The sequence below is a fragment of the Patagioenas fasciata genome, chromosome 6 (assembly GCF_037038585.1).
Source record: "Patagioenas fasciata isolate bPatFas1 chromosome 6, bPatFas1.hap1, whole genome shotgun sequence".
NCBI classification, from domain to species: Eukaryota; Metazoa; Chordata; class Aves; order Columbiformes; family Columbidae; genus Patagioenas; species Patagioenas fasciata.
In genome coordinates this window covers 17,014,466-17,030,883 of record NC_092525.1, presented here as the reverse complement: position 1 = coordinate 17,030,883, position 16,418 = coordinate 17,014,466, and the positions used below count along the sequence as shown (strand labels likewise).

The 16,418-nt window shown below is 37.4% G+C and overlaps 1 protein-coding gene across 1 annotated transcript in view; it reads left to right on the top strand.

The window, feature by feature from the left end:
- Positions 1-16,418, top strand: part of LRRC7 (leucine rich repeat containing 7) — a 136,536-nt gene that overhangs the window by 67,746 nt on the left and 52,372 nt on the right. The window contains 2 exon segments of the mRNA XM_065842604.2: positions 11,355-11,418; positions 14,948-15,022. Of these exon segments, the coding sequence (XP_065698676.2) occupies positions 11,355-11,418; positions 14,948-15,022 (139 nt within the window).

Here is a 16,418-nt window from a genome sequence, read left to right as displayed (position 1 = left end):
TTATATGGTTTAATTAACAATTATTATTGATACTGCCTTTCAGGACCTTTTGAGCATTTAGAAATACTTGGAAATCCCTGGCCAATATTGGAAAGTGTTTCTGATGTTTTAGTAAAGCTTCAATTTGTGCACCAAAAGTAGAAATATAAGTCTCTTTAATTTCTGTTCAGTGTTTCAGAGCATTTGTGAGCTTCTGACCAAGTTTCTTACATCAGAACAATGTTACCACCTAGATTGCAGGGTTGTCTGTTGGAGTGAAGAACAAACAAAGATAAATTTTTATTATTCTGGGTGGACAGAAGTGTACTTTACTGGCTGTAAGAACATGTAATGGGATGGTGTTTCACAGCTTGTGGCTCCCTAGTGTTCTGTGCTGTACCACTGCCCTACAAATGCGTATTTGCGGCTCCAGGTGAGGTTTTCCAGTTGCCAGTGGGCTCTGCCTGTTCTGTCCGCCTCGTTTAGTACCACTCATGTTGTTCAGTATTTGTCATCTGTGTAGGTGTTGCCGGGGAATGTCAGTGAACGTGTCAGCACCTCTGGGTTCAGCGTGTAACAACCGCTGATTGCAGTCGTACTTACCGTCTGGAGTGTCTGGTGGAACAGAAAACACCTCACTTGAAAGTTTTTTCTCAAGTTTATAAGAAAAAATAACAGTATAATGCCACTGTGTTTTCCCACTGTTCGGTGAGTGGATTTTACTGAATGTGCAAGAGTTCAGGCGGTAAGCACTGCTGTTTGAGTCAGTGTGACCACATGGATGCCAAAACAAAAAATCTCCTTCTTGTAGTCCTCAGGTATCCTTGACTTTCACTATTCTTTGGATTTTAATTTTAAGCATTTTCCAAGTTGTGAGGGGCATTATAGGACCTGTATCTTTCCCTGTGTGGAACATCGGGCTGTTTATTGCAATTTTTTAAAGCAGTGTTTTTCCTTTGAAGAAAACAGTATAAGACAAAGCACAGAAAGGAAACCTTTTCCTACCAGTAATTGTTTCTGGAAAGTTATTTCAAACTAGTTGAATGGAAGTTCCTGGTGGGTACCAATACAGGAGTCATGTTTGTGCTGCCTGCGCTGGAAAAAACAACTTGACATGATGATGAGTCAACCTGAAATGGTGCAGCAGCTGCAGCCCCGGTGTTCCACCAGCCCTCGGGTTCCATCGCTTCGGTTCTGATGGCTGCTCGAGGCCGGGGGCCATTTTCTGGATGTTTCGTTGTAATAAGTGTACTCTTAGACAGTACATCTTCCAAATACAGTCCGCTATTTTCCAAAAATAACTGAAAACCAAGAGTTAGTGTTCAAATTGGATGTAAATCCAGAATATTGAAAAGTATGTGTTGCTATTGTCCTTCTGCCAAACGGCAGCTGGTTAAATCCTGGCACTGTCTTTGGTTTTGGTTGTTGTTTTGTTTGGTTTTGTTTTTTCCCCTTTGTGAGTGATAAGGTAGTTATGTTAGTCAGACTTCACATTAGCACAGACTGTATTTTCATTTCTGTCTTGACTATTTTCCCAGAGTTTGAGTATAACTTGGTTTGTGCATTGGTAATAAAGACTGAGATAAATCTCTGTCATAAATATTCATTGCTCTTCATAGAAACAGATGTCAGCAGACCTGCCACCTCTAAGTGGGATGTTTTGGGACATCAAGATCCTGTTGAATCCCTGAGAGCAATTAGGAATATTTCATATCTCAGTCAGAATCTGGAAGCTGTACCTGTGCTGTTTGCACTCAGCAGCAGGTAGCTGCCTGTATGTTTTCAGAAATCTCGTAAAATAAAGTACTTAGTATGATCTTTACTCTTAGAGCTGTTTGAGCTGAAGAAAACACTTCTTTGGCGTTTTGTGGGATTTCTTTCAGTAGAGACTTGTAAAAATGAAGAACTGTAGAAACCGCATTTTTAAGTGGTGAGTCACTAGTGTCTGAGAACCTGTAGGTGCTGGTAATTGATGAGAAAATACTTGTATTTGTTGTATTCATCCTAATGACTCACTGTTTCCCAACTGAACCTGTGGCTTCTCATTTCTTCTTTGGTTTTCTTGACAGTAGGTGTTAGAGCTATTGTTTTTCTGCAGTACCCTGCTGTTAGGAAATCAAGTACAAAGGACATGTTACCAAAGGGGTGGAGCCCTAGCAGCTGATGTTAGAGAAAAACAAGATTTCTCTTGGTCTTCAGCTACTGCTGAGAATCAATTTGCTTTGTGAAGAGTAACAATTGTAGATCAAGTTCTCAAGTACAGTCTCTAAAATTGGAAGAACTATGTAATTCTGAAGATGAGAGCAGTTAAAAACTAGGTGAAATTTATGGTACAGCGTGTGAGGTCATGTACCGTGGGACTAATAGGAATTTATGTTATAAATTAGGAGTTCTTTAATCAGGAATCATGTTGGAAAAAAAAAGACACAAATGTATTAGTAGGATGTAAAATGTCTGTGAGTCATTGGTCTAATAGAGCCACGACAATGCCAAATGTTCTTTGTGGAAGTATTTTCACTAGCATAAAGAGGCGTTTATGACATTGTATAAAAAAATGAAGGAGGCTTCATGTGGAAAAGCTCCGGATGGAATGAGGATGAGAAACAGATAAACAAGGTCCTCATCTGATAGGAAAAATAATGAATGCAGAATGTGTTATATGGAAGAGCCTAAAATAACGTGTTACTTAATCTAAGAAAATGAGTTGAGGGGAGATCTCTTGGCGTTTGTCTCTACATGTGGAGTCAAGGTTCTGCCCCTCTACTCTGCTCTGGTGAGATCCCACCTGCAATCTGGCACGCAGCTCTGGGTCCTCAGCACAGGACAGACATGGAGCTGTTGGAGAGGGGCCAGAGGAGCCACAGAAATGATCCAAGGCTGGAACAGCTCTGCTGGGAGGACAGGCTGTGAGAGTTGGGGTGTTCAGATGGAGAAGAGAAGCTCCAGAGAGACCTTATGACACCTTTCCATGCTTAAAAGTGGCCCATAAGGAAGATGGGGACAGACTTTTGAACAGGACCTGTTGCAATAGGATCAGGGGTGATGGTTTTAAACCAAAGGAGGGAGATTTGGACCGAACATGAGGAAGAAGTTGTTGCCCCTGAGGGTGGTGAGAGCCTAGCCCAGGTTGGCCAGAGAGGTGGTGGATGAACCATCCCTGGAGACATCCCAGGCCAGGCTGGACGGGGCTCTGAGCAACCTGAGCTGGTGAAGATGTCCCTGCTCATGGCAGGGGTGGCATTGGGGGAGCTGGGAAGGTCCCTTCAACACAAACCCTTCTATGAACTTGGGAGAGAGATATTTCTGCCTGGACAAAGGCAGAATAAGAAATGAGGCTAACCTGGCCATGAGAGGTGGGAATGAGAAGTTTCCAGAGTATCAGAGTCATCAGTACCTACTCTCTCCTCCTTTTAAGACTAAACTCATCACTCTACATTTAGCTGAAGGACAACAGAAGCACTTTTGGCTTGGGCTGGGTCTCCCTAGTACAGACCAGTGGAGGTGGCCCCTGGGCTGGTCCCTGTCCCCCAGATGCCAGGGGGGCCAGATGTGGGTGTCCTGACAGCAGGACATGCAGGGACATGCGTTCTGCTACATAGAGCAAGGAAACTGGCTGAAATCAACCAGAAATGGTAATTTTTTACCACAAATGCTCTAACTACATTGTAAGGTTCTCTGTGTTGATCGGCACTTTGATCTTCCTGTGAAGATGCGTTGTTCTCTTGTTCTGTGTTGTTTCAAATAAATACATTTCTGAAAGAGACTTATATTCCAATTATCCCCTTGGTTTGCAATTATTTTAGTGCAATCTTCCTGCATTGCCAAAATACTTCATACCTGTAATTTTACTCCTGGTTTGACTCAGGAATACAAGGACTTTATGGAAGTGATGATAAAGTTTTGGTTTGGTTGTTTTTGTTCTTTCTTTTGTTAAAAGTAGACATTTTATATTGATACACTTTCAGTCTTAAAATGTAAACTTTTTTTTTTTATTCTTGATTGCACATTTCTAGGCTTTGATCGTAATAAAATATAACTATGTGAAAATACAGGCAATACGTTTTAGCCACACAGTCATATTTCTGAGAATTGCTGCTAATAAGTATGTGTGCTGTCACATTCAGGCTACTTGGAAAATCATTGTTTAAACTTATCTGTTGTAGGCAATATAATGTAAAGTTGGTAATTTTCTGTTTTGCTTTTTTCTGCCAATGTCTCAAGTTGTAAAGAATCTCTGGGTTTAACTGTCACTAGTTACATTATAACAGGACTCTGAGCATCCTGATTCCACAAAAGTGGTTCTCCAAAATTGTATGAAAACTTAACCTTCCTATTTTTGTATAATATTTTTACTATCAATGCTTGAATATCTTCCTTGATAAAGGGCAATGAATATGTTTTCTTCCAATGATTTGAAAACACAGGTCAGTCTCCTCCGAAGTTTTCCATAAAAAAAGATTTCAAAGTGAAATGGAAAGAAGAAGGATGCCATCTAGTAAGATTTTCCTCTGGGTAATGAATGAAGGTGTGAAAACAATTTAGGTGAATATATAATGAAAGTATCTGTTGCAGCTTCACAGTTAAACATATATTGTAACAAAAACTTAAGGAGGAAGACAAATAATCCCATTTTTCACCCAGAAGAATTCACTCTAATGAAATTTCATCAAATTGAGTTTTTCTTTGAATTCCAAGTGTACTTTTATTTTTTTCTCCGAATACAGTGTGAAAAATTGACATTTTTCTCTAACATTCTATGCATTTCTTTCCATTTATTTCTTTCCCCCAAAATTTAGAGATAGAACCATAGAAAGCAGCAGCTCTATAGCATGGTGGTGGGGAGTACGTGTGTTCTTTTATTCCTCCCACCCCCCAGGGCAATTTATTTATTTTAAGAACTGATTAAATTTAAAAAAAAAAAAAAGAGGATGTTATTTCTTTTATTCCCTGACTTAGCAAAACTGTAGCTCTTTCACACCTGATAAATGAGCCAGAGTATTACGAGCTGCACTGTGCATGCCAAAATTTTAATTATTTCCACTACCAAACTCCTGTGTAGATGGCACCAAATGATGTGCCAGTTACCTGCAACTGCAATGTCAGGCAGACAAACCAAAGTGGTGGAGGTTGTCCTGTTCCTGCTGGAATTATCATAAACACGTATTTGTTGAAATTACTTGTAACTCTTGTTTGTGCTTTTTATTTCTTGGAAGTGGTGAGACTGTGTATACTTGATCAAAGGGTCAAGGTTTCTAAGCATCACCACAAAAACTGTGTAAAAAGAATATAGTAATTTGTTTTTAAAATAATATAAAGCGAGGGAGACGAAATTCTTCCTTGGCAGAACACATGTGAAAGCGCAGTAGATGTTTTACAAAGGTTAAGTTTGCAAATTGGATGTCTCTAAATCTGGGGAGAGTTCAACTCTTCTGCCCTTCTGTATCTCAGACTTTATTACAAATTGAGAAAGTAGCGGAATAATAGAGATGAGTCAGTTCTGCAGAGACACGGTGTGTGTGCTGAATACTGACATTCCTCTTAAATCATCGTTTGGGTATGAAAACCAGCATGGATCACTCAGTGGAAGCACCTTTGGTGTTTTATCACAATATTGTTGTTTGTAACCCTGTCAGGTAAAGTTGTTTTGCTCTTGTTCCCAATTTCAATACCACTTTTGTTTGACTTTTTAAGAGAAGTATCAACATTTTGCATTGTTGGCAGACGTGGCCTTTCTTGTTTCTGCAGTTTTATCTCGGCAGGAATGAGCCACTGAAGATTCAGAAGGATATTCAGACATTGAAAATGTCACAATCGACTTACCTGTTCTCAGATGGGAAATTTGCTGAATAAAAGTGATTATTATTATTTCCACTAACCTGAAAATGGTGTCGTAAAAAGCATTCCTGTGACTTAAGACCATTAGTCCTATTGACTTCAATAACATTTCTATTCCTAACATCCTGAGCACTTCCAAAATCTTGTTTTAGGAAGTAGATTTGCAAAAATCACAGGTTGCCTTAAGTGTGTTGGAGTCAGTGGAACAGGGAATTTGGATCAGCTGAGAATCTGTCCAGAGGCATCTAAATATAGGTTTAGAAGCTTAGCTTTAGGCTGCTATTTTTTGAAATGCTGTTCCACTTTCTTCCTAGTTTATGATAAAGATGTAAACTGTTTCCCACACTTTGAGATTACAGATATTTTCACCATTCATGATGACCTGTTTTCTTCAAATAGTAACTCTGGCTGGGTTTCATAAACTATATTCCAGAAGACTTACTACTTTGGCAGTACATTAGTAAAATATTGCCAATATTTTAATAAGCAGCTACCACTGCATATCTTCCCTTTAGGCTTTTTTAAACTAAATATATTCACTGCTCAGAGAAGATGCAGAAGAATCTATTATACTGCTTTCTTATTGTAAGGATTATTTTCCAACATCTGTAGTGTGTTAAACTTGTCTGAAAGATTTGTCTTAATTATTGTGGTTTAAAGGCTGTAATGGCATTTTTTTGCCATGTCTCAAGTAAGGGACACTCTGGGAGAAGAAATAGCTTTTTTCATCTCAGATTCATCCTTGTCTTTTTCTAGTACATCCTGATTTTATTTCTCTGGCTTTCCCTTTAGAAATAATGCCAGTTTTGATATGACTTCACGCTGTCTTTAGGCCATATTTCAGTAGAAACAGGAATCAAAAGGACTACTAAATAAGGAACCTGTCTTGAGAGTAAGGTTCTTTTACTCTTGTTTTTTGAATTAGCTGATTCAGGAAACTTTTAATCATCAGATATTCATTAGCATCATTTGAACTTGGTTTGTCCCTGTTAATTATTCATTATCTGAAGTTAGGTCTTCTTCCTGCTCTCTGGCAAAGTAAATGGGAAAACAGGACCAAACCTGCATTTTTAGTCTTGTGGGTTAAAAGTATGTCTCTCTTCTTTATGTTCACTCATTCCATGTGGAACTGGTACCTAAGAGCGTAAAGCATGTGCTGAATTCCTTAGAGATTTGAATAATAAATTGTGTATCATGGTGAAACAGCGGTTATTTTTAGTCAACTGTTAGTAGTGGGGAACTGAGAGCTGCTTCTCCTCAGTGAGCAGGATGGTGGAGACCCAGATCCCAGGTGCTCGTCGTTGGAGATTGATCTAAGAATATGTTCAAGTTGATCAGTGCTGCAGTGGTTACAAATGAGTGGGGTTTGAATTTAGAGAACTGCAGCAGGTCCTGGGGTCATCACTGTTACACAGGCGTATTTGTCCCAGAACACGGAGCAATTATTATTGGCATTATGTCACCTGCGCTACCAATATATTGTGTTCCTTTGTCCAGATGCAGACATCTCGTAGCAAAATCATTGATATCATCAGAGCCACATACGGTTTACTAGAAGTGAATTTGGCTTAAGGTTTAGTGGCTGTGAGGAGGTATTTACCCTGTGACCCCAATGTGCCAAAGCTCCTGCTTCCCTCAAAGAATATCAATTCTGATGTTCACTGACAGAGCAGCCGTATGTTTGCTGTTACTTGTGTTTTGAATGCTTTTAACTAGATGCACTTGGAAGCTAGATACACTTGGAAATTTAGCAGACATGAATTTCATATGTTCAAGTTGTCCGTTGAAATCACTGTTTTAAGAGGGATACAAGGTGAATAAACATACGTTGCTTTCTGGAAAAGGGATGGTAGTTTATTTGAGGGAATTTAATCCTGCAAGTGGGCACATGTTTTCTGGTATCTTCTGGATAGTGTTCCTCCAGATTTCTTGGAGATAAACATCATGAAGTAGAAAATACCAAATGTTAAATTTTCAGTTTTCTGTATAAGGGATCGTTCAAGTAGTGGTGATTCCTAAGCAGAGTGGGACATTTCAGGGTCATGCTGTGCCTGTATATGTTATCAGGAGGAAGACAGAGGAATCCAGAGTGTGGATGCACTATATAAAGAGAAAAAAATTAGGTGTTTTTTGGGGAGGGAAGGATAAAAAATTTATTCATAAACTCTTGATATTGCCAGGAGCTTTGCACTGGCTATTGAGATTTTTCTCTGCATTCTGTTTGTTTATGTACTCAATTAAGCAGAAGTGGATCTGAACTGAAATTTGGAATGCCCTTCCCCAACCATTTGAAAGCAATGTTGAGAAGGAAATTTCTGTGTGAACGAGGGTCAAAACTATGATGATTTCACCTTTCTCTATAATCTGTTGAGCAAACCTTTCCAGTTGTACAGTGATTCATAACTGGGTCCTGAACTACAGGATTCATTTTAGAGATTTGATTCATTTCCACCACCAAAAAAAGGTGGGAATTGAGGATCCTATGTGGAAGGCAACATTTTAAGTCAGTGTTGTGATTTTTAAAAATTTTTACATTTGCAAGCAATTTTTTTCTGAAATTCAGTGTCCATGTTTTTTTATTATGACTGAATCATGTAAGAGCTTGATTTCCAGTTTCTGTATTTAGGACTTTTGTCTTTGTGGTGCTTTTTATTTTAGACCCTCCATACAGAATTAGGTAAAGTCTCCCAAGCAACTCTCACTGAGTTTTCCTTATAATCCATTACAGGATGGATAAGTTAATAGCTCTTTGTGATTTTATCATGTCAAGATTTTAGCTCTGGTTAAGATTTAACTACTCTGCAACAGTTGAACTATTAAGTATTAATTTTACAGTGGAACTTCTGAACTGATTAATTAATGAATTTAAAGGTACATTGCAAGGTTTAAAATACTGAAACTGGAAGAGACTCCTGAATGTGACTTTTTAACAACTTTGAAATAAAGGTTACTGTGTACAGCAAAAGTGTGAGAAAACATTATTTGAAATTAAGGCAGCAGATAATCCAGTAATGGCAAAACGTTTGCCCTTATTTGCTTTTTATTTCCTCAGAAAATAATGATATCCATTTATCATAAACCCATATGAAAGTATAATTCTGTGTGTTGTTACATATAACTCTTAAAACATGTCAGTCCAATCTTTGTAGAACTAAAACAAAAAAAAATACATTGTGTAGTAGTATTATATTACCTCATTCTTTGTGTTTCTCATTGTGTAAATCTAGTTGTGTCTCTGACACAGCTGCTTTTCACTCTTGAATTTTTACCTGTTAGAGATACATTTGTTATTTATGGATATAGTTCTCTGTATGTGGGAATAATTCAGATGGGATTAGAAGTTTGTGAATGAAGGTTTGAATAAACCTTCATGTAATCACCATCTTCTTTTGATCAGAAAACCATGAGAATACCATGGTTTCATTAAAATAATTAATGGCAGTAAAGGCAAGACATTTTTACTGGTTTACTGAAGTGTTCACAATGTGTAGACAAGGCAACAAGAACATGAGAAGGTTTTGCTGGGCAATGGATGTGCTTACCATGATTTATAATTGATACCACTGAATGATATAATTTGAGTTATAATTCATGGAGCTTGAATGTTTTAAAACTATTGTGATCAATTTTAATTTTTCACCAAATATTCAGTCATCTCTCTATGCTGGTTTTCATGCATCTGTAGTTTTTTGAGCACCTGTTCCATTATTGTGTTTAAAAACAATAGAATAAAGATCCACCATATTCTGAACCTACCATGAGGTTCACGTCAATAGCCAAGAATCAGGTCTTCTCCATGTAGCTCCTGCAGGTACCTAGAAATGGCAGAATAGATCCAAATGCGATATGGATAAAGATGTATGTGAAGTTTTTGGCTGCATGTTTTATTAGCACATCCGTTATATTACATCACATCACTTAAGCAATGAATATTTAACTGAGCATTACTCATAATTGCACCTTTCCTGTTCCACCTTTATAAAATGACCCCACATAAAAAAATATAATGAATCTCTTAATAAGAAAAATCTAAGTAATTGCATGAAGGAGATAAAAATATCACAAGCTGATAAAAAAATCTTATCTAATAATTCCATTGGGTACATTTGGCAGTGTGCATTATCTTTTGATATACTACCAGCTGACTGAAGTTAATCTACCTCCAGATAAATGTTACCGTTTCTGAAACTATGAGTCTGACTGTAAAAATTACACAAAGTAATGTTTAAAAGTTGCCTTTCATGATGAGTTTACAGTAGTACAAACCAAACTTTGTAATGTAAAACTTTTGTTCAAAGGTAGAATATAGTATGAAATACCCAAGTTTTTACCAACTTGATTGTAACTTACTTGCCATTCCCTTCCTCCTTGAAGACTTTCAGAGTTTCACATTTCAAAATATATAATGTGTGTATAAACAGTAATTAGATCTATAAAGAATGAAGGACAATAAGCTCAGTTCCCAGTTCCAGTTTCAGGTATTTTCAGTCCTGTGGCTGGGGATTTTGAGCACTTTTAACAGGGATTTGGGGAGTCATAATCACTAGAAGCTGTTGTTGACTTTAATGCAGAATTATGAGGTCAAAATTACTATTGCAATACTGCCTGAGAGTACAAGCTTTGTAAAAACTATTAACAACGTGTCGCGTTTCCTGTATTTTCTTTTTTCTATTGTGAAGGCATCATGCTCCTAAATATGAGAAATCTAAACTAAATAACAAATCAATTAGGATACAACAGTGAAAGTTTTAGGAAGAGTAAGTTAGACCAAACATAAACATTTTCTGGGATGTTTGTGTTATTTTCATGGAAAGGGTGTGTAAATGAGCCGACCTCAGAGCGTTGCAGGTTTGTTTAACAAACTTGGCTTTTGTCTGAATGTGTAAAATCTCAGTCAGCTTTTACAAGACATTTCCAAAGAGAATGACAGTGCAGGTAGAGCACCAGAGAGGTTAAAAACTTGTTTCACTATTCTTTATTATTTTAATGGATATTACAAATAAAATGGAATGCTTTTCTCACCTTGTCCAGGTGTTCTGCTGGCGGAACGTTTGCCGCCTCCTGAGTGGTCCCAGCCTTCCAGATACTCTCGCATATTGAGACTTACTGGTTTATCTTTAGAAAATATTTTCATTATTCCTTCAGCAGCTTTTACTGTGAAGACCCAAAACACTTTATAGTGGTGTATAAAGAAATTGGTAACAAATTTATAAATCTGCATCAAAAATGTCACTATATACATTACTTTCAATTGCTTATAAATATAACATGGGTCATTTTCCTTGAGCGGCTATACAAAATTATACCAAATTTTATGTTTATTTTTCGGCTGAAATAATTGTTGCTGGTTTTTTAGTTCAAGATCTTTTGCTCATGTCTTAAAGCTGGAGTATATTGTTCACATTTTTACATCAGCATCAAACTGATGTGATTCTTTCTGCAATAACAATTTCATCTGAGCTTTATTTTTATCAAAACAAAATTTGACTGACATTTTGCAAGTAAAAATCTCATCTTGGATATTTTCTAATCTGTTACAGGTCAATGCACAAACTGACACAACTGGAGAGGCTTGATCTGGGCAATAATGAATTCTCTGAGCTGGTAAGAAGTGCACCATTTTTTCATAGAAAGCCTCTGTCTTTGGGATGTTCTGTGCATGGGGCATTAAACTTAAAAGGCATTATTGTGTTGTGGCCACATGCTACGGTCACAGTTCCTTGTAGAACAGATGGTGTATCATAGTTTGTAACGTGAATATTGATAAAAAACCTACATCTACATCAGGCTTCTGGGGCTCAGGTCAAGGTCACAGCTGATTCTCACTCTGAGCTGGTTGCTACTGCTGGAATACTTCAACGTGGTGATCTCAGGACAAATACTCGTGTCAATTATGTATTAATTTCTTATTGTCTATCATTATTTCCTGCAAATATTAGAAATTGCTATTAGCAGAAGGAAAGTTTGGCCTCAAAGGTGAGAATGAGGTTCACTGAGATTTAGCAGCTTTTCGGATTTTCTCCAGTCTCAGTGTAGAAAATAATCAAATTGCTGTTCCCTTGAGTTGTGTTTCTACTACTCCTATAGGAACTGACACTTTTCAGAAACAGTATGAGGCGCTTAAACTGTGCTTTAAATTGAGCCTGTTTTTAAGGAGAGCTCATCCTGCAGGAGAGAAACAAAACTTCAAAAAGTTGCTGCCTCATCCTATTTGAGACCTGGCGCTGCTGTGGCTGTTTGGGAGGACAACAAATGAATACTGTGACACTCACTATTGCACTGATGTCAAAATAAATGTCTGCGTGTGCCTGTCCAGTGACTGTAAAACCGTCAGCTGGACCATCTTTCCTCTAGAGTTGTAGAAGAACAATTAGTAAAAATAGTGCTGCTGAATCAGGGCGTCCAATTTTATGAGGATGATACTTCCTGCAGCTTTAATTAGAATTAAGATAATGTCACTTTACACGAAGTTTGAAATGTCATCTAGTAGTAGAATGATGTAGCAAAGAGTCTGTGTCTACTTTATAGAGAGCACACTGTCTTCTTCTGTTGTGGCTATAAACCTATAAATCAGTTAATATTTACTGATTTATAGAGTTATGTAGGAGAAAATGGATGGTTTTAACTCATTTTTTTAATGGATATTAGAAATCTTTTGCGTAGACAAATAGAATAAAAATCCTCAGAAGTGGTATTTGGAAATTTGCTCAAAAGAAATATGTGTATGCTTCCTGAATTCAGACTGTGTCTTTTTGGGGAGTGGGTTGGTTTCGTAGTCTTTAAGTGACTTCAACATCACCCTGTGTTTTCCATTGTAACATACTGTGCCCTAAGAATGAGGAATCGGGAGTCCAGTGACCCCATACTGACATTAGGACAAGAGTCCCTGATTTGATGTATTTTTCAGGAAGCTGGTCCAAAAATGTGTGAACTAGCATCAAAAGCTAGAAGCAAACTGGGCCGGGAGGCAAGGGAGGAACATCCATCTGCGTCTGCAGAGATGTTGTAGGAAAGTGGTGCTAGTTTAGACCAAGATCACCTGGAAAAAAGAATCCAGAAGTCCTGTTTTCATGGATTCTGAAAATCTGATTTGAGTTTCAATAGAACCTTTGTTCTTATTAGAGAAAAATACTGCCTGGCACTGTGGTGGTGTGGAAGAGCTTAATTCTTTGAGTGTCCTTGCCTGGAGGATTCTGTGCTCCAGACAATCTGGAGCAGTAGACATGGGGTTAGACAGAAATGTTCTTGCGAAAATGAAGTAATTCTGTTCATTCATGTTCTGGAAACAAGGTTATACAAATCACAAGATAGGTTATGTGTTCCTAAAATAGAAATTCCCTTCCTCACTAGCAGTCATATTCAAGTGTAATGAAATCAAGGGAATAACTAATCTGTGTCCAGGTCTCCAGAAAACTGGGGCTTTAAATCACGAGGTGTGGGGCAAGGATTTGAAATCTTCCAAGTGTAAAAAGATGGCAAAAAGTTCTAGGAGTCTGCAGTCAGCAGCCAAGCTTCAGAGGGAATTTTGGAGAAAATAGTTAAAGGTAGGGAGAAAAGGGAAAGAAGATAAAGTGTAATATGCTTTTAGCAAAAATGTGTCAGCAGAAGCATTTCTTAAAGAGACAAATTAAGAAGTTTTTAATACCACTTATCGAAACATTAGTGAGATCTCATCTGCATTATGGATTGCCATAGTCCATACTCAAGCAATTTCAACTCAAGCTGTTAATATGTACAACGTAGGAATGGGCTGTTGCCTTTGAGAAGGGCGACTGCCTAATGAGAGGGATTTAAAAGAAAATTACAGTAAAGAGGCGAAATTATTATTATCTTTAATAACCTCAGTCAGTGAACACTCTGGAGAAATGAAGAACCATTAGTCATCACAGGAACAAATAGTATAAAATGACCGTTAATTAATTTAGCCTGGAAATTAGAAGTGGTTTTAACCATTGAAGGACAACAAAATTTCAATAATATTAGTCAAGACAAAATAAATTATCTTCAAACTATTGACTAATCATTTTTTAATAGAAACACATTATATGATAGCACGGAAACTGAGGGATCGAGCTCTCCCGTTCAGCAGGTTCCTTCTTACCCAATGATGCATCCAGAGCTTCTCCCCTAACATTCCATGTGACCTGGGCAACTGGAAAAATCTTATTTCTTATGGGAATGGCAACATTCCAAGGAACCTGGACCACAGGAGATAATTAGCGATCTTTCTTGAGGTCTCGTGATGCTAAACAGAACATTTGTTTCTTACTGTGGTGAAGTAATTCCAGCATCTGGTTGAGTCATTACCAAACGAAATATTTCATATCCATTCCTGTCAGACTTCAAAAAAAAGTCTCTACAACTTTACAGAGCCAAGGCAAATCCTAAGTCTTGTTTTACCTGTGAGTGTTTCATGAAAAAGAAAAATACCGCTTAGGCTGGAACATGGAAGTATTTGTGACCTGAGAATTCTTGGTTTTCACAGCTGGAATGAATGAGAAATGATTTGGGGAATTGCCTTTTTCAGTTTCACTCACTAATATCCTACAGTGTTGAAAAGAATCGAACATCTTCCATTAAAGCTTAATATTGTAATTTCAAGACCTGATCATTACATACCACTATTTTAACTACTGAATATGACAATTACAGACATTAAATTGTACATGAATGTGGTATATCCTGGAGACAGTTCAGCAATATGCCTCTGTTAAGCTATTTTTAAGACTATTAATCATGCAAAATGCACAGTTCAGCACGTGCTGCAGGATGAGGTTGGATGGTTCTTTCCAGTGTGTTGTTTCTGGAGCTCCACGATTCTCACTTCTCTCATTTGCCTTGTTCATCCATTGCATCCTGACAGGGTACTGTGCAGACCAACTTCTAAACTGTTGTTCTTTGTATTAATTTCTTTTTCAAAGGGTTCTTAAATTTTACAAGTCTTGAAAAAGAACAGCAGTGGTGAAATGAAATGAGCGTTCTGTTATGTCATTAACTATCTGAAAATCTGATGTGGTTTATTGAAAGTAAAAAACAGGAAGGTGAAGAGGGAATCTTAAAAAAATATATTTATATTTAACTAAAAAAATACTGATTTATTTAGCTGTCCATAATGCTATATTCTTTTCCTCAGCCTGAGGTTCTCGAACAAATACAAAATCTAAGGGAGTTGTGGATGGACAATAATTCTTTGCAAGTACTACCTGGGGTATGAACATTTATTTTATGTATTGAAATTATTGCATGATATAGTGCACTGTTTACCTTGCAGTAAATAAATGCATGTGCATTTTCTTGAGTGGATACATATTCCTAGTTCATATAGTCATTAATCTTTATCAAGAAATGAAAGTCTCAGCATAACCATGCCTATGAAAACCTTTTAAGTGTTGTGTTATTACATGATAGTGTCGAAATGGGGATGTGCCTGTTTTATTTGTTGTGTAGTTTTCGCTATGAGGGGAAGTTATTTCCGATTGCCTTCTCAGTCACCATGCGTTAACTAGCACTTTTATAAAAACCGCGTGTTTTAAGAAGGAAGATGAAATATTAAGTAATCGAAACAAACTTAAAACCACCCCAGTTGGTGTGTACGGATTCAATTATATTAAAAGCAATTCTAAGGCAGTGGAACGAACATATATTCCTCTAGAAAGCACTTTTGTTGATCAAAATTCAGTTTTTTTGCATTGAGCAATGTCTGGATTTTGTCATAAATAGATTTCATTCCTCTTTTATTTTGTGTTAAGCAGGATGTTTGCACAGAAAATTATCATTTTCAGTCACTGTCCAAATATCCACTTTTTGAGTGCTTTGCTAGTGAAAAAAACCCCTGATATTGGAACCACTTTTTGATACTGAGACCAGCTGGAGATCAAGCACAGCAATGTCGCAGTATTGTTGCTGCAGTGTGACTGAGTAGAAGAAATATCGGATATACAAGAGTGTGGGCACAGACATTTTAACCCTTATTCTGTTTCTTTTCTGTTCACAATGAAATTGGTCAATATATCCACTGTAACATGTCGTGCTGAGCTGTTGTAATCCCTGGAGAGGGTGTTTAGAGTCGAAGATCTTCAGTAGGTTGTGGAACTGAATCCCAAGGAGTGTAATTATTTTCAGTGAATAATTCATGTTCCCTGAACCAGATTCTGGTAGACTCTAGATGATGTTTTATGCAAGCCTTCTCCAAAACAAGGGGTTTCAACCAGTTTGTGTTAGCTTTAAATTTTGACTGATAAAAATAGAAAGAAAATAGCAACTGGTATCTGATTTTAAAATTGAGATTTGTCAGGTTTCTGATGTTGATAATTCAGTTTTTTAAAAAGTAGCCTGTGCTAGAAACAAAGATTGTATTAAGCTATTAACGTGGGTAGAATGGCAAAGGTTGGGCTGAAAGGGAGATTGTCCCTTTATACAAAAACTCGCCTTATTTCCTCCAGCCGCAGCAGTGACCCTCTTTGCTCTTCCACTTGCAGATTTTCATTTAAGGAAATTAACAGCATCATTTTGTTGATTTTCTCGGTGAAATTTCACGTCTAGGATGAAGTGACCATCTTATGATAATTGATCCCACAGCAGGTTGCTTCCACCGGCTTCAGCTC